At 41.3% G+C, this 21,266-nt stretch overlaps 1 protein-coding gene across 2 annotated transcripts in view; it reads right to left on the bottom strand.

Moving 5' to 3' along the window:
• Window positions 1–3,819: 3,819 nt before the first annotated feature.
• Window positions 3,820–21,266, bottom strand: part of LOC129829196 (ras-related protein Rab-26-like) — an 82,107-nt gene continuing 64,660 nt past the window's right edge. The window contains exons 6-9 of one of the 2 annotated variants that reach the window (XM_055890808.1): window positions 7,517–7,582; window positions 6,519–6,575; window positions 5,999–6,123; window positions 3,820–5,821 (exon numbers count right to left, since the gene is read on the bottom strand). In XM_055890808.1, coding sequence (XP_055746783.1) covers window positions 5,719–5,821; window positions 5,999–6,123; window positions 6,519–6,575; window positions 7,517–7,582 — 351 coding nt within the window. In that variant the 3' untranslated portion in view covers window positions 3,820–5,718. The remainder of the gene's footprint in view (window positions 5,822–5,998; window positions 6,124–6,518; window positions 6,576–7,516; window positions 7,583–21,266) is intronic. The other variant, XM_055890809.1, reaches the window with a different exon arrangement.

Genomic DNA, 21,266 nt, shown 5'->3' on the forward strand with positions numbered 1-21,266 from the left:
GATAGTTTGCTGGTGATGTGGAGAACAAGTAACTTGAAACCACTCCACTTGGCAATGTGGGGACGACGTCGTCGATGCACTTATTGATGAAGATGGTAACTGAGGTGGTATACTCCTCAATGCCCCTTCTGGATGAGCATTTTCTTGTTTGCTCATGGCCTCATAATGCTCATTGAGTGCAGTCTTAGTGCCAGCATCGGTTTGTGGTGGTAAATAGACAGCTACGAATAATATAGACAAGAACTCTCTTGGTAGAATGTGTGGTCTACAGCTTATCATGAGGTATTCTACCTCAGGCGATTAACACCACGAGACTTCTTTAATATTGGACATCGCACACCAGCAGTTAGAGACAAATAGACCCCCCCCCCCCCGTCTTACCAGACGTAGCTGCTCTGTCCTGCCGATGCATGGAGAAGCCAGCCAGCTCTATATTATCAGTGTCGTCGTTCAGCCACGTCTCTGTGAAACATAAGATATTACAGTTTTTAATGTCTAGTTTGTAGGATAGTCTTAACCGTAGATCGTCCAGTTTGTTTTCCACTGATTGCACGTTGGCCAATAATACGGAGGGTAGGGGTGGTTTACCTACTCATTGGCGAATTCTTACAAGGCACCCCACCCTCCTTCCACTTTTCCTCCATCTTTTCTTCACGCTGATGACAGGGATTTGGGCCTTGTCTTGACAAAGCAGAATATCCTTTGCGTCGGACTCATTAAAGATTTTAGTCAGAAGCAAGTCTCTTCTTATTATTGGTGTCCTTTAGTGGTGCTTTCTTTGCAGCAATTTGACCATGAAGGCCTGATTCACGCAGTCTCCTCTGAACAGTTGATGTTGAGATATCTGTTTATTTGGGCTGCAATTTCTGAGGCTGGTAACTCTAATGATCTTATCGTCTGCAGCAGAGGTAACTCTGGGTCATCCTTTCCTGTGGCGGTCCTCATGAGAGCCAGTGTCATCATAGCGCTTGATGGACTGTCATTTCTCTTTGATTATTTGAGATGTTCTTGCCATAATATGGACTTGGTATTCGACCAAATAGGGGTATCTTCTGTATACCACCCCTACCTTGTATACCACCCTCAAATGCATTAATAAGGAAAAAAAATCCACAAATGTACTTTTAATAAGGCACACCTGTTAATTGAAATGTATTCCAGGTGACTAACTCATGAAGCTGGTTGAGAGAATGCCAAGAGTGTGCAAAGCTGTCATCAAGGCAAAGGGTGGCTACTTCGAAAAATCTAAAATATATTTTGATTTGTTTAACACTTTTTTGTTACTTCATGATTCCATATGTGTTTTTTCATAGTTTTGACGTCTTCAATGTTATTCTACAATGTAGAAAATAGTAAAAATAAAGAAAAACCCTTGAATGAGTAGGTGTGTCCAAACTTTTGACTGGTAATGTATGCCGCATAATGCTTACCCCATTATTCAATGTTGATTTTCCTTTTTACTGCATTAGGGATAGCGTACATACACTTTTCGGCTTTACAGCCTTCTTCAGTGGGTAGGTACAATTTACTTTAATTCAAAGCAGCATTTGTAAAGAACAACAAATGAGCAGCGGGTGCTTCTAATCAGGGTTGCCACTCATCGGTCAATCAGGGACCCGGGCAACTCACAAATCAATCACCCCAGGTGTCCGCTCACCAAAATACATCACATCAATTCATGATGTCAGTGAAGATGTGTGATTTATTACTCTACATACAACCTCCGACAAGCTCGTCATGTCTGACAAGTAATTTTGTCCCTGCATCATCAAAAGAGTGGTCAGTTGTTTCATCCCATCAACGACATCTAGAGATACTGTAGAGAACCAACAGGAAAATGTGTTTTACGGTTTAAGATGATGTAAATCATTGAATGTATTGGAGTGAATGGATACATTGTAAAAATCGTTTGAGCAAAAAGGTACAACTTCTGAAGTTCTAAAAGCTCTCTGAAAGCACCTGGAAGAATCTCTTGCCGGTTGAGCTGAGATGCTGCACTCAACCAGTTTGTGGAATTTGGAGAAATCATTGTGATGCAGAACCATGTGTTCTCTCGTAGGTGAAGTGCCATATTGTCGACATCCAAGCTGCTTACTGTAACGTCACCACCATAACAATATCTGGTAAAAAAGAGAGGCAACCTTCCTCTGTAAGTCATCGCGCATTTCTCACTCGTCCAACCAGAAACCCAGATGATCCGAAAAGCCAAAATTCCAAACTGAGTGACGCTGATGAGCTCATCCTTCCAGAGGACTACAAATATCTGATGTATACAGTTAGGTTGGTCATTTTGGGGGAAATACAAAAGACCCAATGATAACAGAGTTGATCACACACACACACACACACACACACACACACACACACACACACACACACACACACACACACACACACACACACACACACACACACACACACACACACACACAGGAGAACTGGTTAGACGTTGACTGTCCCAACACAAAAGGATGCAACAGTAAGTTTTATTTCAGGTTCATCTCAACTCTCACTTCTTCTAAATCTTATCTTTGCTGACTGAAAATATGTCTGCTGATAGATAACAAAGAAAGAGGTATGAACAGAGGTTATGTCTTTCCAGTAAATCAGTTGTTTGTTTTTTGACAGAAATACATAGAACAAAATATATAGTTGGGTAACACTTTGCCTTACAGTACCAGTAGTTACATCCCATATGGACAACACTGCTATATTGGGTCATTAGCCAGGTATCCCAATAATCCAACTCCATAAGGATTCCACCGCCACAGGAGGCGTGTTGCGATGTTTTGTAGTGAAAAGAAAGTCTGATGAAAGTTGCACACCCTATTGCTCTGTGAGTAATATATAGTATACAACTTTCACTATTCATTTTCCAAGTTTATGGTATGCCCCTTGTTAATCATTTCAGTATGGCAGGATAACAACCTCTACCTCAACATGATCAAGACAAAGGAGATGATGGTGGATTACCGGAAAAAGAGGGCCGAGCACGCCCCCATTCTCATCGACGGGGATGTAGTGCAGCAGGTTGAGAGCTTCAAGTTCCTCGGTGTCCACATCACCAACAAACTATCATGGTCCAAACAGACCAAGACAGTCGTGAAGAGGGCACGACAATGCCTATGCCCCCTCGGGAGACTGAAAAGATTTGGCATGGGTCCTCAGATCCTCAAAAAGTGCTACATCTGCACCATCGAGAGCATCCTGACTGGTTGCATCACCACCTGGTATTTCAACTGCTACAGAGGGTAGTACGTACAGCCCAGTACATCACTGGGGCCAAGCTTCCTGCCATCCAGGACCTCTATACCAGGCGGTGTCAGAGGAAGGCCCTAAAAATTGCCAAAGACTCCAGCCACCCTAGTCATAGACTGTTGTCTCTGCTACCGCACAGCAAGCGGTACTGGAGCGCCAAGTCTAGGTCCAAAAGGCTTCTTAACAGCTTCTACCCCCAAGCCATAAGAATACTGAACAACTAATCAAATGGCTAACCGGAATATTTGCATTGACCCCTCCCACCTCCCTTGTTTTACACTGCTGCTACTCGCTGATTATCATCCATTATCTATGCATAGTCACTTCACATATGACCTAAATTACCTCAACTAACCTGTACCCCCACAAATTGACTCGGTACCATATAGTATACCCCTTGTCAATCATTTTGGTGTGCATCTTTAACTCTTGCTTGATAAGGGCAGAACTGCCCTACACTGACTTGCACTGACCTGACATGACCATATGGTGAGACTGTGGAGTCATGCTTCCATTGGACTCGAATCTAGAGTCTGAGGAAATCAAGAACATATCATTCACTACTGTGCATCTTAAACTTTATTGTGAATAGTGAATTTACATAAAAAATATGACTTACTGTATCTGAGTGGACTACAGAAGTACAGTAGGTTTACACTCTTATCTATAGTCAAAACATTTCATGATTTGCTGTCAAATCTGTACGTCCTAATTCAATATTGCATCAATATTCTTTCGTCAAGCATTATAGTATTTCAGTTAAATATGAACAAAAACCAGTATGAAACTCGATATCATTTACGTTAGGCAATTACATACATTTCTATTTATACACCCAGAATTATGAATCCAGTGAACTCAAAAGTGCTGTAAATTGATACAAAGGTCAGATTTGCAGAGGGCAACTTCTCAAAATACAACGGTCCTGACGAGAAAGACATTGATAAATCATGGCATTTCCGAAATAAAGTCAGTATACTGAACAATACTGTATTAAAATACAGGACAGAGGTTTTGCCTCGAGAATATCAATATCACACGATGTTAGACAACCTGTACAACAGAAACACATACAACAGCATTCAAACATTTGAACAAACCCTTTCATTAAGTGTTACGGCAGTCCATGCTGATATTATAGTGCTTCAATGCACATTTCAATTGTATAAGCAGCCCACGGTTTCTATTTCTGCTACTTTACTATCTCTAGATTTTCTACATCACTTGACTCCATTTTCAATTCGGCATCAACAAGACAACCATTTACAAGTAATGCAAACTATAAAGCTCCAGATTATACATTTCATTTAAAATATATACACCACATACATTCTTAGTAATATTGCACAAAATAACTCAAGTGGATGTGGAATGATGAATCCCAAATGAGGAATTACAACGAGGAGAGAGTGAAGGCTACAAATGGATTTTGGATACATTCACAGATGCAAGAAGAGGTGGGTGAGGAGGGAGCTGCAGTTGGGTGGGGTATGACTTGGATGAAGACCAGAGCCGGCTCCAGGCATAAGCGACATTGTGTCCTCGGCCCTGATGAGAACACAAAATATCACCAGGAAGAGAAATAATCTGAGAAGGTGGAAGATGATGCAGAGGTACTCTAACTTGAAATACTCGACCGGTAACCTTAATATAGTGGGTGTACTTTGATAAGTTGATGTTTGATGTCTACTCTGCTTAGTGCTCTTTACTGAATGAGTTTCACAAAAAGGATTGACTGACAGACTGTGATTCTTACTGTATCTATGCACTGAACTTGTGTCACCCTTTTATCATACAGTAGGGGGCAGAAGACCATGCAAAATGAATCCACTCATACAACATACATACACGCCCACCACTGTTAAAACTTAAATGTATCACACATATTCATAAATACAGTGCACTTGCATCAACATGCATGAGGAAAATGACACAGAAACACAAGTCAGAAGACATACTGGTAGACATACACACACACAGAGTCTTGTACAGCTAACCTTGTGGGGACATACAATTCAGTCCCATTCAAAATCCTATTTTCCCTAACTCCTAACCCTAATCCTAACCCGTACTCTTACCCTAACCCTAACCTTAACCCTAACCCTAACCCAAAAACCTAAACTTTATCCTAACCCTAAACCTAACCGTAGCTCCTAACACTAACCCTAGCTCCTAACCTTAATATTTAATTTAATTCTAACCCTAACACTAATTCTAACCTTAACCCTAAACCCCCTAGAAATAGCATTTGACCTTGTGGGGACTAACAAAATGTCCCCAGCTGGTCAACTTTTTGTTCATTTACTATTCTTGTGGGGACTTCTGGTCCCCACAAGAATAGTTAAACACGTCCAACCACACACACACACACACATACACACCAGATACCCCCCCCACACACACACACACACACCAGATACCCCCCCCCCCCACACACACACACACACACAGAAGACAGGTTTATGAGTGGCAGCAGCCAGCACTTTTCATCTCCTTGTTGACATAATCCTGAAGCTGAAACTTTGGATCGTCAGGCTCCTTCATCGACCTGTGCTTCAGCTCTCTGAGAGAAAGACAGAGGCCGGAGACATTGAAAGATTAAATCTCACATAGCATATTTACTGCATAGGCTATCTTGATTCTGTGTTTCTACTTCATAATCGCATGCATGACAAAACAAAAAGGCAATGATTGACATGTCATCTCTAAGGAACGCAGCACTGGTAAACATCCTACTCACTTGGCCACAGCAGTGAATGCCAGCTCCACATTCAGGCCAGACTTAGCACTGGTCTCCATGAAGGGCACCCCAAACACCTGCACAGTGTAAAGCGAGAGTCCTCTAAGTCTTAGTGTACAAGGTACCTGGTGTGCGTGTGTGTGTGAGAGAGAAATATAGGAGTTTTGTCAGGAATTTTGTATATCGTTATTATTACACAGGCTGGCAATAACAAGGGCATCGTACGTCCATCTCCCTTACAACCATGTACAGTCATTTACTGTTTCAAGCCTGGGAACTCATCAGAGCAGACTGATGTTGAAAATTGAGTTAGCGAACTCACTTCGGAGACTCCAAGCAATAATAGCAGAAGGTGCTCCTATGAATACCTAATGAGAGAGATCAAGACACACCCGGCCTGTTTTAGTGGGGATTCATGTGTCTGTGCGGACTACAATAGATGGAAACCTGGACATCGAAAGGGTCAATACTGTGTGTGTGATTTTGAGTTTGTGAATTCATTTGTTAAATAACAGCTCACCTTGGCCAGTTTCTCTCCCTCCTCTCTCTTCACCACTCTCTCGTGTGCCACATCAGCCTTTAAGAGATCAGAAAAAGCTCCTGAAAAACATTATCTTCTTTCATCTATTCTCTCTTTCATCATCTACTTACACTAGCACAGTCCTCTCTTTTAGTTTCTGCATGCAGTGACACAAATATATCTGCCTCTTTCTTTCGTTCTGCCTCTCTCAATTCATAGTAATGCACTATTCATCCATCCATCCTTCCCTATGTTTTGGAAAATTGAAAGATTATGTTTTAATGCTTGTAAGATTGTTATAATGCTTGTATTACATTATAATAGTTGTTACATTCGACAGAGTATTGTGTGTGTGTTCCACTGAGGATGGGCCTCTATGAGATAGCACTGACAGAGGGGATTTACGATGTCTTTGGGTAATAAAGCCTAAAGAGCATTCCAGAGAGTAAAAGTAATGTTTTCATGCTATACCGTACCAGGGTGAGACGGGTTCCAGTTTGGAGTAGGAGGGGGCCAGACACTGGTCTTTACAATGAGAACTGTTGACACAGCAGTAACTGTCTGCTATGTTTTATAGATATCTTTCATACAAACCTTAACCTTTGAACTGTTCCTAAGATCTGTGGTTCTTCATGTAAGTTGAGAGGGGTGTATCTTGGCTATAAAAGATCTTTGTACTTTTCTGGTGGCACTCTCGATGGTTCATTATAGATAGTGAATTGTTGAAAGTCAAATGCTATTGCAAAGCTTAATTATCATTAAAGATGTAGTTTAAGTATAACTCTGACTGGTGTGTGAAGTTTGTCTCTCTCCTCATTTGGTAATACAGAAAAATGCCACCACACCTATCTACCTCTTTCTCTCTCTCAATTCATAGTAATGCACTCATCATCCATCCATCCTTCCCTATCTCCCTCTTTATTTCATTCTCTCTCTCAATTCATAGTAATGCAATGATTATCCATCCATAAATTGGTACTTCCAGTGGGAGGGCTGACCTTGTTGCCCAGCAGCATTAGCACCACGTCCTGCTGAGCATACTCATGTATCTCTGTCAGCCATGCCTGGAGAGAGGGAAGGAGAGATGGAGAGAGAGAGGGGTAGAGAGGGTGCAGAGAGAGCAAGAAAGAGAGAGAGAGAACGAGCGGGAGAGGGAGGGAGGAGAAAGGGACACAGATAAAAAAGGTTAGGACCTGAGAATGGGAAAGTGAACCTGGTGGAAGAGAATCTATGGAACCACGCAAGACAATACGTTGAAAAGGAAGATGAACAACGATCAGTCGAAGAAGCACAAGAAGTTGGCAGACGGAAATGATAGAAGAGCGTGGAGTACAACCCCTTCCCGACAATGCTAATGAAACATACTGTATTGTTAGATGGTGTTCATCACCTGGAATCTCAGGGGAATCAACAACACAAAGAAAGAGAAAAAAAGACCAAAAAGTTTTAATGAGCAGACAAACAGTACTGAGCTTCAATGCAACATCCACAGAACCCCAAAACAAAGAACACTTTGTTGTCACCCCTGTTCTCCGTTTGAGTAGTGCACTACTTCCATCTTCCTTTGTTCTCTCCCGCAATCTGTCTTATTTTAATTACAGGTTAGTGGTCCCTGGCCTCCCTGTTAGCTCTTCTGGTTAAATAGAGGTTAGTGTCTCTGGGGAACCATGATAGATTTCATGAAGGATCCAGACAAACACACTGTCATTACTCTTTCTATGAGTCCCTCTGTTCACACCCCTCCCTCTCCATCATTTCATTATCTGTGCATGAGGATGGTCCACTCCATCTCCTCTCTCCTGCTTTCTTTATCTCTATATCTATTTACTCCCTCTTGCGCTCTTTCTCTCTCTCTTTCTCTCTATTTACTCTTGCTCTCTCCTCTAAGCAGCTCCACTCATCCCTTGTTCCTCAGGAATAAACACTCCTGGTCTTCCTACAATCTGATTGGGAGTCTCAGGTACACCTGAAAGCAGAAGCTCATGGGACACATACTGGCACATTGTTCCTGTAATTGGTTTTGATGGCAGGAGGCTGAATAGAACCCTAATGAGAGTTAGGAGAGGGAGAGGAGAGGAAAGGGAGAGGAGAGGAGATAAGATGACAAGAGAAGAGAAGAGGCGAGGAGAGAAAAGAGTGAACACATGAGCTAGCCATTTGTCCTGCTGTGCTGTGTCCTCCCCTGGCTGGTAGAGCAGAGCTCCATGTGTAAACTCCTGCTAATGATAGCAGTTTCTCTCTGTCTCTGCTTATTTAATGACAGAGTTCTGGCCTACATTAGTGTTTTTCATTAACCCACAAAAGAATGAGACATATTGTCAGTATGGTAATTCCTGTCCATTAGGCCTAACTGTAGAGCTGCGGCAGAGTGCTCAGTGCAGGGAGGGAGGGTTGCTAGACTGCGTGTGTTTAGAGATTGTGCCCAAAGCTATCGTAGTATGTCAGCTAAGTGTGTGTGTGTGCGTGCGTAAATGTGCGCGTGCAGCTTTAATTAACAGAAAGTAACAAACAATCGATTTGAAAGTCTGTTTGACTTCCATCGTGCTCCTTGATAGTCACTGCCCTATCACTGTGATAAGGAGACCAAGAATGGATGGAGAAGGCCAGCTCCTCCTCTCTCTCAGCAGGAGTCACACATGTGCACGCAGAGATGTTATAACAAGCGCGCACGTATACACGCGCACACATACTGTATATGAAAATGCTTATCCCTGTTACAGTTGAATTCCTTATTCTAAACACCTGGGTTCTCACTTTGTTCTGGTACCACTAAATGATATTAAACAAGCTGCACCTATATTACTGCCCAAAGCCCTCTTCAATTAGACCCACTTCTGATACAGTACTGCCCTGAAAACAGCCATCCAACCATAACCTGGATACAGTTAAAGTAGGACTGCCGAATTTCAATTACAACTGACACACCAAAGCGTAAAGGGATAGTTCCCCGACATTAGATATATCCATATGATTTATTTAGTGGCCAGTTTATCTAAAGCAAAGTTTAAAATTGCAGTTTCTCCCTGTCCATAGAAAGATTTCAAGGTAAGGAAACAAATATCCAAATACATCATTTCGCTAAACTATCCCGGTAAGTTGCTATTGTTGTACTGTGTGTATAGTATATGTTGTATGAGAAAGGAGTCCTACCTGTAAAGCCTTACGTTTCTGCAGTTAACTTATCGCTAAAGAGTGATGGAACGTATGTGTGTGTGTGTGCTTTCATTGATGATAACTGAGGCATTTGGATAGATAGAGTCTGTGTATGTGCAACTGCAGAATTTCTGCACACATACCAGCGTGCTCTTGCAAACTCACAAACTCATCAGCAATGATAAATAGTGCACATTTCCCTGAAGATGTCTTCAGGGAAGAAAATACACAAAACACAAGAGCTCCAAACTGTGATCTGAATTTCAATGAGAGGAAGGTGACTGGAATAATGTTTAAAGGGAGAGGACAAGTGTGAGACATCACATATTCAACTGATATACTGTACACTTTATGTATAGTGCATGAATATGTTATGGGTAGTAAATAAACTGGAAAGCACTAAAAGCTCCTCAATGCTCAATCAATGGGGGTATGGACTGAAGAGTGATAAGCTCTCGTGAACAGATCTTTGAAAACATAACTAGCACCGTAAAATCTGTCAGGAAGGAATGGGATATGTGGGATAACGAGCAACAGTAGTTCCGGTGTTTAGGTTTTTTCGTCACTGGTTATTTGGACAAACTACGATTTCGCAGGTGTTAGCATCTTTCGAATTTCTGAAGGGGAGGGGAAATTCGGTCAGCAAAGACAGAGGGTAGAGCTCCTCGTTCCGGTTTCACTCTTTGTTCTAGCATCTCTTGATCCCTTCTCATAACACGTATGGACCCAGAACATAATCGAGCAGCTGACCAATTACGCAAGACTTTAGTTCTGAGTTAACCGAGATTAGTCCACTGAGAACGAGGGCTCTTGGTTGGTGGCACTGATGTCCTTGCACAGTGCATTAAAAAGAACATCTGCTGTGATATGCTGGTGAAATCTGCAAGGCACCAGGAATCAATGTGATCTCGACTATACATTTTTCAGTAATTCAACTGTAGACAATGTGAAAGATAGTTCTATAGTTCTGGGCAACAACTGTGTGTGAGTGCGCTTGGGTGTGTCAGTAATAGAGAGCACAATCGAGAGAGAGAAAAAGAGAGAAAGAGAGGGTTACTAAAGCGACAAAGAGAAAAATACAGTATAGGCACATTATCTTGACAATCAGCCAAAAAGCACAGTGAAGTTGAATACTGTAGGGGCGAACTATCTCTCCCCCTTTCTCCCTCTCTCTCCCCCTCTCTCTCTTTCTCTCCGGTCAGGACCGGTTCTCCATCAGCCCAGTGGACCCGGCTGCGGCTGCAGCTGCAATCAGGCCCATTGTATCAACTGAATGGAGGTGGTGATTCTCCAAAAAGCCCAGCTGAACGCAGAGGCTCAAAGCTGGGGATAGCAAAGCATAGTTCTGAGGAGAGCAGAGTATAATGGAAGAGAAGTATGAATAAGCATAGACACAATTAAAATGCAAATGTTATTTTTTTTGGTAGGAGTACTGTACAATTCTGATACAAAAAAAAAATAATTGGCCAAAAGCAAAATAAATTTGAATCTAGGCTTCTTCCTCCAGGAAGAGGAATGCTGTGTCAGACAAACCAGACTAATAGATCAAAGATGCTTTAGAGAGAGAGAATGTACCAGGTGCTGGAATATGTGCTGTAGGCAGGTGAGTAGAGGGATTATGCCACACAGTACCTCTAACACATGCTACACATACATGACTCACCACCTAGATTCGGTCTTATGTAGCAAAATTTGAAATTGTGTTTTTTACATTGGATAAAAGTAGACACTCAGAGCTACAAAATGGTATATCATACACTGCATTTGAGGAACAATGGGAAAGTAATTCTGCTTTGAAAGTTGATCAAATCGTGAACTCACTTTTGACAAAATGGCCTTTGAATGTTTTGGTATCTAGTGAAGAGCTCTTCTTTGTCTACACCCAATCAGCATCGTTCACACCCTCTTAAGCTTTAGTCCCACCCATTTGGTTTCGCTCTCGAAGCGCACTTTGATTTGTTTAGCTCTGGATAACATGAAAACAGCCTAACCAGCTCTGCTGGCAACAATTTCATTATGCTTTTTGAAGACATATACTGACACCAGCCATATTCAACGGGTGTTGTACACACGTCACGTAACGTTAGCTAACGAGCCAGCCAGCTGTAACGTCCTGACCAGAGTTCTTATGTGTTTTGCTTGTTTAGTGTTGGTCAGGACGTGAGCTGGATGGGAATTCTATGTTGTGTGTCTAGTTCGTCTGTTTCTGTGTTCAGCCTAATATGGTTCTCAATAAGAGACAGCTGTCAACCGTTGTCCCTGATGGAGAATCATATATATGTGGCTTGTTTTGTGTTGGGGAAGGTGGGTGGTTGTTTCCTGTCTTTGTGTTTTGTCTGCACCAGCTAGGACTGTGACGGTTAGTTTGTTTTGTCATTTTGTATAGTGTTGTTTTGTGTTAATTAAATCATGGAAAATTACCACGCTGCACATTGGTCCTCAGATCCTTCTCGCCTCTCCTCGTCTGAGGAGGAGTACGACTTAGACTGCCGTTACACCAGCTAACGTTATGCCACAGTGCTGGGAGCTAACCAACCAGGTTCAATGTTAGCTAGCTAAAATTAGGCTTTAACTAGAAAATCAAACGCCTCTGGGAAACAGTATACATTGTCATGCATGATGGATGCGTCTCCCTGTCAGGAATGCTATACCACAGTTGCCCTTAATTTGAAGATGTAATCTGGAGACAGGTATTTTCTCCATCTCTTTAGCTATCATACTCTAATTCCAATGATTTCAAAACTTGATCCTCCAGAAAGTGGAGAGCAACACTTATGCAGCTCCACTACACAATACATTTTTTTAATTTATTTTTTTAAACCTGCGTTTGACAGGATTACCAAAACAGACTGACGAGCTCAAATAGACAGAAGCCTTCTATATGGCAGACCAATCCGAACTCCTCTCTCGGCATGTCCAGCCCACTCATTATCTTAGTCAATCATTGCTAGTGGGAAGGTGTTGCTTGACATTTTCTGTGGCTTAAGGCTCGTAATTTAACAATTTTTTATTCATATTTACAGACGGCATACAAGTTTGTTATTAAGGCACATGACAGTTCACATGTTCGAGAAGGCATTTCTGCCCAAAAAATGCATTTTGATGTAAAAAAATGTTTTTCGTTCAAACGGCTCTCCTGTGAAGTCGTGACTTGCGACATACACCTAGTTTCCAGAATCGGGTCACATATGGTAAGAAAGAAATACACACAAACACCCACACAGACACACACACACACACAGCACTATCCTCCAAGCTTGAGGCCTCTATGTGAGTCACTCTCCTCTACAAGTTTCTATTTCCTCTTTTCAAACTGGCCTAAGGCACTAGATCCAGAGACACACATTTCTGAAATGTTTTGTCTCATGCAAAAGCCCACCAAGTCATGGTTATTTACTACAGTTAACTAATGTTTCGCCAGGGTCCATTGTTGAGTTGTCAACAACAGTCCCTTCTGTGCCAAGGATTAGGACTGGTTTGTGGCCACCCAGAAAACCCAGAAAACCAAGAACATTTGCTAAGATTCCTATTAAGATTCCTATTGTTTGGGCTTTTATTGAACATTAAGGCATTAAAATCCTAAAAAGATTCAAATAATGTTTTGGTAACAATTTAGTATTTATTTTTCATACTAAGCTAACATACATAATTGTTTTAAGATGGTCACAACAAGGATTATTTACCTATTTGATTTAGAATTTTAGGAAACCTTTTGTTATAAAAAATTATTATAATTCTTCTTTGATGAAACATTGAATTTGGCCTTACTTCTATTAGCCCATAGAAATGCATAAATAACAGATTTATACATGGAAAAAAAGATATAAAAAAATACATCTAAAGGAAGTTTGTGTCTGAGAGATATAAGAAATATATACACTACTGGTCAAAAGTTTTAGAACATATACTCATTCAAGGGTTTTACTTTAGTTTTACTATTTTTGATGTCCTTTAGTAGTGGTTTCTTTGCAGCAATTTGACTATGAAGGCCTGATTCATGCTGTCTCCTCTGAACATTTGATGTTGAGATGTGTCTTACTTGAACTTTGAAGCATTTATTTGGGCTGCAATTTCTGAGGCTGGTAAATCTAAGGAACTTATTCTCTGCAGCAGAGGTAACTCTGGGTGTTCCTTTCCTGTGGCGGTTCTCATGAGAGCCAGTTTCATCATAGCGCTTGATGGTTTTTGCAAATGCACTTGAATAAACTTTCAAAGTTCTTGACATTTTCCGTATTGACTGACCTTCATGACTTAAAGTAATGATGGACTGTCATTTCTCTTTGCTTATTTGAGCTGTTCTTGCCATAATATGGACCAAATAGGGTTATCTTCTGTATACCACCTCTACCTTGTCACAACACAACTGATTGGCTCAAACACATTAAGAAGGAAAGAAATTACACAAATGAACTTTTAACATGGCATACCTGTTAATACCTGAAATGCATTCCAGGTGACTTCCTCATGAAGCTGGTTGAGAGAATGCCAAGCGTGTGCAAAGCTGTCATCAAGGCAAAGGGTGGCTACTTTGAAGAATCTCAAATATAAGATATGTATGTGTTCCCTATGTGTTATTTCATAGTCTTAATATCTTCACTATTATTTTACAATGTAGAAAATAAAGAAATTAGTAGGTGTGTTTATATTTTCGCTCATAAAAATAATGATACAAAAGACTCTTTCAAAATGCAGATGTTTATTTTAACTACATCTCAGCTACATTTTAGTTGCCCGTCCCCCTAGCTCCACGACCACGGGTAAAACCTTGCTCAGATGGTCAATGTATTTGTTGCATTGTTGTATCGTCAGTTTCTCAAGCCAAAACCTCTTGATGGCCTACACCAGTTACGGATGAATGTTTTCTGTTGATGCCAAATAAGTTTGATCGGGTTTAAATCAGGAGACCTACATGTAGAGATGAAAAACATATTTTTAGATATACTTTAGGTCTACCGTAGGCAAGTTGAGTCTCACTAGTGTTGAGTAATGTGCTGTGAAGAAGTGTTGTAGCTCTACTTCTACTTCCCACGTTTTGGTATGTAGCACGGTTTGTGGGCCACAGTAATGGTATGGCAGTAATGGTACGGTTTCGGTATCTTTATATTTAAACAATTAACTCTTTATTTTGCCTATAGACAAAACTTTCCATTCAGAAAAATGGCAGCATGACTGACTAGGCCTGGTTTCTGTCTCTACTGTATGACATCAAGGGGAGAAAAACATTCAAATGAAAAGTGCTTCTTAGCGTTGACAAACTGAAGCTCTTCATCTCCCAATCCAGTACATAGTGAACCGTCACAGTGAGGTAGCTTTGCGTTGCTCCGGAGGTCCAACTATCAGTGGAGAGAGCTAGATAGGGCGTCTGTGTCAATTCTTTTTCAATTTCTCTCCGTGATGTTTCATAGAGTTTGGGAATTACTTTGCTGCTGAAATGTGTGCGGGCGGGGTCATTGTAACGCGGTTAAAACATTTTCATCAGGTGACGAAATCCCGAGTCAGTAACCACCAAATAGGGCTGCAAATCTTTGGCTATGAATACTCCCACTGCTTTCGTTATTTCTTTATGTTTTTTCTGAACTTGTCGCAAATTGTTGTTGGAAGGCAGCAGCGAGAGATTGTCGCTAACGAGTGGACTCTCCTTGCTCCAGCTCCACCTGCAAGGGATACGGTCAGGTGATGTAAATGACACATCATGTTAGAAGTGTTTCCACTCGAGTAGCCGACAGTGGCAAAGCAATGCTTGCAAACTATACTTTGTTTGTTTACGGTCTTCTAACCCTCGTAATCATATTCGGTGGCTCTTCAAATTTGCTTCTCTCTGTCTTGTCACTTTGGAGCTGAGAGAATATTTGTTTTTAGTTTCCCCTCTCTTCATGGGGCCCCTTTAGGGAGGTTTCCTATTGAGATGTCATTGTAAATCATCCATTGGTTGTTTAACCCGTTGAGGATGGGGGCGCTGTTGTGACTATTTATGCTAATCGTGTAATTTTTGAAACGGCTTCCCACAAAATCCTTGATCGTACAATATGCATATTATTATTATTATTGGATAGAAAACAGTCTATAGTTTCTATAGGAGTTGAAATTTTGTCTCTAAGTGGAACAGAGCCCATTCTACAGCAATTTCCCTGACATGGAGTCAGATTTCAGAAATTTTGGCCCCTGATCTGGAGTCAGTTAAAAGGGCACTGTTATTGCTATGAGTATACGGACACTGCTTACGTCTTCCCCTGGATGCCTTTACGTGATGACGATTTGAATGGGGTCGATTGCGCGTTCACAGGCACTACAAATTAAAAAACCCTGAGGCTAGTCACTCTTTTCTTGCTGCGTCATGCGCCTAGAGGACACCGACCCGCGCCTGTTCCAAGCATTAGTGGAGGGAGTAATATTACTCGGGTCATGTTTCTACTCGTTATGGGAGTTAAAAACATCATAAGGTAGTTAATTTAAAGCGTTTTATAGCAATTTATATCCGTTTAGTGCGATTTTGGGACATTTATTTCTGAAACGCTGTGAATTGCTGGGCACGCTTCCAGTTCATCCCGAACGCAGTTGGCATTTCCACATGGCAAGAGGACAGCTTTCCACCAAAAGACGATTACTCCCAAGAAAGGATCCTTTGCCCAAGATACTGATGGAAGAACAGCTCAAAGTAGGACATTTTTATTATGATAAATCGTGTTTGTCGAAAAATGTTAGTGGCTTAGGACGCCATGTTTTTTGACGTAGCTTCGCTTGGCGCAAACTGTATTGAAAAGTAAGGATAAATTAAAAAATGTAATTCCGCGATTGTATTAAGAATTAAATTGTCTATCAATCCCTGTCCACCCTATATTTTTTAGTCACGTTTATGAGTATTTATGTATAAGAGTAGATCACTGTCTAAGTGGCGCACGGACATTTTCTCACCAGCTTGGCTACATTTCACATTGTCTAACCATGATTTTGGTGGCTAAATATAAACATTTTCGATCAAACTCTATATGGATTGTGTAATATGATGTTACAGGAGTGTCATCTGAATTCTGAGAAGGTTAGTGAAAAAATTAATATATTTTGGCGATGTTGACTTTTATCGCTCACTTTGGCTAGAATCAATGCTGGGCTGCTATGTGCTATGCTAATATAACGATTTATTGTGTTTTCGCTGTAAGACACTTAGAAAATCTGAAATATTGTCTGTATTCACAGGATCTGTGTCTTTCGATTAGTGTATGCTGTGTATTTTTACGAAATGTTTGATGATTAGTAAGTAGGTAAACACGTTGCTCAATGTAGTTTTTCAATTCCATTTGTGACGGTGGGTGCAATTGTAACCTATGCCATCTACCTGAAATATGCACTTTTTTCTAACAAAACCTATCCCATACCATAAATATGTTATCAGACTGTCATCTGATGAGTTTTTTTCTTGGTTAGGGGCTATAAATATCTTAGTTTAGCCGAATTGGTGATAGCTACTGGTGTTGGTGGACAAATAAAAGATGGTGGATTATGCTAATGTGTTTTTAGGTTATAGATGTACATCTTTACATATTGTGTCTTCCCTGTAAAACATTTTAAAAATCGGACATGTTGGCTGGATTCACAAGATCTGTGTCTTTCATTAGCTGTATTGGACTTTAATGTGTGAAAGTTAAATATTTAAAAAAATATATTTTTTTTTAATTTCGCGGCTCTGCCTTTTCAGTGGGGGGGGGGGGGTCACTGCGGTTGCCACATTTTGAGACATTGCTGTAGAGTAAAGTTTGTCAGTCCTCAGGAGCCTCCTAACGGCCACAAGCTGCGCGTCTGGTTGTCAGGATCTGAATGTACAACGTGCATGTAGTCTGCAGAATAATAAGAACGTTTTGGAAATTATAGGAAAATGACAGGCGTACCGAACGGTTTGATAACATACTGTGTACCGCTGCATCCCTAGTACTTACAGTACAGCGCACTTTCACTCCATGCTCTACCAGATACTCCTTTCTGTTGTTGTTATCTATTCGGTAACATTCCACAAGTAAATGTAATACATAAAACAAATAAATTAAATAGCTTAGGTCTTGAAAATATGTTAAATATTATATGTATTTTATCTGTGCCTAGTAGTCGAGGCCAAATGACTGCACCATCAACTTGTTTATTTAGCAGACATCACTTGCTGCTAATATTTAGTCAACTCATATATTTTAAGAAAATCATGGAATATAACTGAACATTTTTGTTTCACTTAGAATAAAAACCTTGGGGTAATAACAGTTTTAGTAAGTCATATACTACATACAGGTTACAGCTTCTTCGGACGAAGTAGAAACAACAACAAAATAAGTGTATTTTTTCATGTGTGGACAGGGGAATAGCAATTCTTATCAAACCCTTCAGTTATTCAGCCAGGCCTTAATGTAGAGCTTCTCCAGCCTGAAAGGCCCCGATGGTGTGTGTGTGTGTGTGTGTGTGTGTGTGTGTGTGTGTGTGTGTGTGTGTGTGTGTGTGTGTGTGTGTTGGGGAGACAGGTCTGACACTATTGTTCTAAATTAAATCACCCTCTTCTTCTTCATCCTCATCATTCAGTTCATTCAAATTGCGAATTCATGCACAATTATCAGTTTCTATTTGGTTTATATCGCACATTCTTTGACAGCATTCATTCAGGTAGACACACATTAGTGCCTTGGGACCAACACTTTACACTGTGCCCAAAAGGATATCAGCACTCTAACTCCCCCTTGTGGTGGTCTGGAGCAATGAAGCAGTCACGCAGGGTAATGTTGCTAAACCACAAATTACTTCAATGTCCCGCGGCATAATCTCAAAACGTTTAATTGAGGAACCACTGTACAAAGTGTGACCCTTCTTGAAATGAGGAGCCTGCATGGTCATTGTTACGCACGCCTCTATGAAGAGGGAACGCAACTCCCTGCTACAACTCAACTCCCCGTGAAGTGAAAAAGGTATGGGCTGTAGGTGCGAGTAAGGATGACAAAAGCAGAATTTACCGTTTACTAGGATTTATTTCCTACACGGTAATATGGGGAAAAGGGGCTGGACGGAACCAAAGCAAAGAAAGTAAATATCAAAGCTCCCCCTCTCCTATCTAACCTGCCTACCCACTTAACTTACCTAACTTGCACCACCTGGTGCCCTAACCAAAATACAGGGGGAGGTCCGCCCAGGTCTTACCTAGTGTGCCTAGACAGTGAATATACTACGGGTATATGTATGCCCGCGGGCCTCTTGCCTAAGCACTCCCAAAGTGCCTTCTCCTTCCCCCCTGGGAACAAATTAAACAGAACAACAAACAATTTCAATAATCAAAACAGTGCGTCCTATAACATATAACAGACATAACCAATCAGCTCCCTCAGCAACAACTTACATAGTACATACCAAATCTCTTTGAGAAACAACCAACACTTTATCACAATCAAATTCTCCAGAAAAAATCTCTCTCTCTCTAATCTCTCCAAAATATTCAATCTTCTCTCTAATCTCTCCAAAATATTCAATCTTCTCTCTAATCTCTCCAAAATATTCAATCTCCTCTCCTCCTGAACAGAACACTGGCTTTTATATAGCTTCAGGAGTCTAATTGGATACAGCTGCATCTTGTTGAGGGGGCGGGGTCAGCTCTCTAATCATCCATTAGCCATTGAGTCGACCAATCAGCTGGTTGGGGAGGCTTCCGGGAAGCCATCTCCTGAAACACACACACTCAAATACAACACAGAAACTGGGAAACGTAACAGTCATCACCACGGACCCGGACACCCCAAGCCCCTCATAATGTTGGATGTCAGTGGTGGACCCTGTGTAGACTATAATGTACTGGACAAATCCTGTCTTTATGTCGCACATAACAAAGAACTTGACCCCAAACCTGTGCCTTTTGGAGAGAATGTATTGATGGAACGCCAGCCTGCCATAAAATCAGGGACTCGTCAATGCATAGGTTCCTTGTATGGCACAAAGACCAGACAGAATGCTGATGTCATGCTGGTAAGAATTGTCTTATTTTGTGTAAGGGGTCATTTAGGTTGGCAGTAGCATTGTTGACGAAATGCAGTCATCACAGCAGAACTAGGAAGCGGCGTTGGGAAATGAGCGTGGCAAAGAAGAGAATTGCAAACATAGGATCCGTGCTCCAGTATCCCATTTCGTTTTTTGTCATTTAGCAGACACTCTTATCCAGAGTGACTTACAAGTGCAATTAGGGTTAAGTGCCTTGCACAAGGGTACACTGACAGACTTTTCACCTAGTTGAATTGGGATTTAAACCAGCAATCTTTTGGTTACTGGCCCAATGTTCTTAACCGTTAGGCTACCTGCCTCCCCCGTACGGGGTTCTTCTTTACTATTCCCATGAGAAAGACTGTCACCAGGAAGGTATACATTTCAGTAATTGCACATTTACCACAATTGTGGTCACACATTTAGCAATCTTCCCCCTCACTCTTGGCTCTCTCTTCTCCTGTAGCTCCAAGGCATAGCAATTGGTCTCCTCCACTATGTCTCTCACCAGCTCCTTTGTCAGAAACAGCTTGAAGCACTCTGCCTCAGATGGAGATGGCAAGGGGTTTTGCAGTCCAGACTGGCATGCATCAAAGCCAACAGCAGGGTTAGGGGGTGAAATGGGTCCTCAGATTCACGGTTCGCAATGGCCACATGGATGGGGGACAGCTCCTCACTGTCACTGTCAGAATATGATTCTTCACTTTCATACTAAGACTCATGGCAGGTTAGGATAATTAACGTGGCAGGTTAGGTGAATTAACATGGCAGGTTAGGAGAACTAATACAGCAGATTTAGGTTAATTTACATAGCAGGTTAGGAGAATGAGGTTAAGGTTATGAAAAGGGTAAGGGTTAGGCTTAGCTACAATGCTACAGTTGTCAACAACTGTTGTCCCTAACACGACCACTAGAGAAAGCTGTTATAGGCCTGCTCCATCTAGCCACAACGGTAGCAATGTAAACATACCATCTGTTGTGACAAATCATGAGTATTCTAACACTGGCACAATAAATCACTATCAGAAAATGGTTTGTGTGATAATAATGTATTTATTTACTGTTTACCTTCTTATGGCTGCAGGGGCAGTATTGAGTAGCTTGGATGAAAGGTGCACAGAGGTGCCCATAGTAAACTGCCTGCTCCTCAGTCCCAGTTGCTAATATATGCATATTATTATTCATATTGGATAGAAAACACTCTGAAGTTTCTAAAACTGTTTGAATTATGTCTGTGAGTATAACAGAACTCATATGGCAGGCAAAAACCTGAGAAGTTCCACTTCCTGTTTGAAATGTTTCTGAGGTGGCAGATTACAGCGAGATATTGATGAGTTTTCACTTCCTACGGCTTCCACTAGATGTCAACAGAACTTTGTCTGATGACTCTAATGTGAAGGGGGGCCGAAGGAGACAGGAATGAGTAATCACTGCCACGAGCTGACCATGCTTTCACATGCGCCTTCACATGAGGAGGACCTCCGTTCCACCGCTCTTCTGAAGTCAATCTAATTCTCCGGTTGGAACGTTATTCAAGATGTATGTTAACAACAATCTAAAGATTGATTCAGTACATCGTTTGACATGTTTCTACTGACT

This window comes from Salvelinus fontinalis, chromosome 30, assembly GCF_029448725.1.
Source record: "Salvelinus fontinalis isolate EN_2023a chromosome 30, ASM2944872v1, whole genome shotgun sequence".
Classification (NCBI taxonomy): Eukaryota; Metazoa; Chordata; class Actinopteri; order Salmoniformes; family Salmonidae; genus Salvelinus; species Salvelinus fontinalis.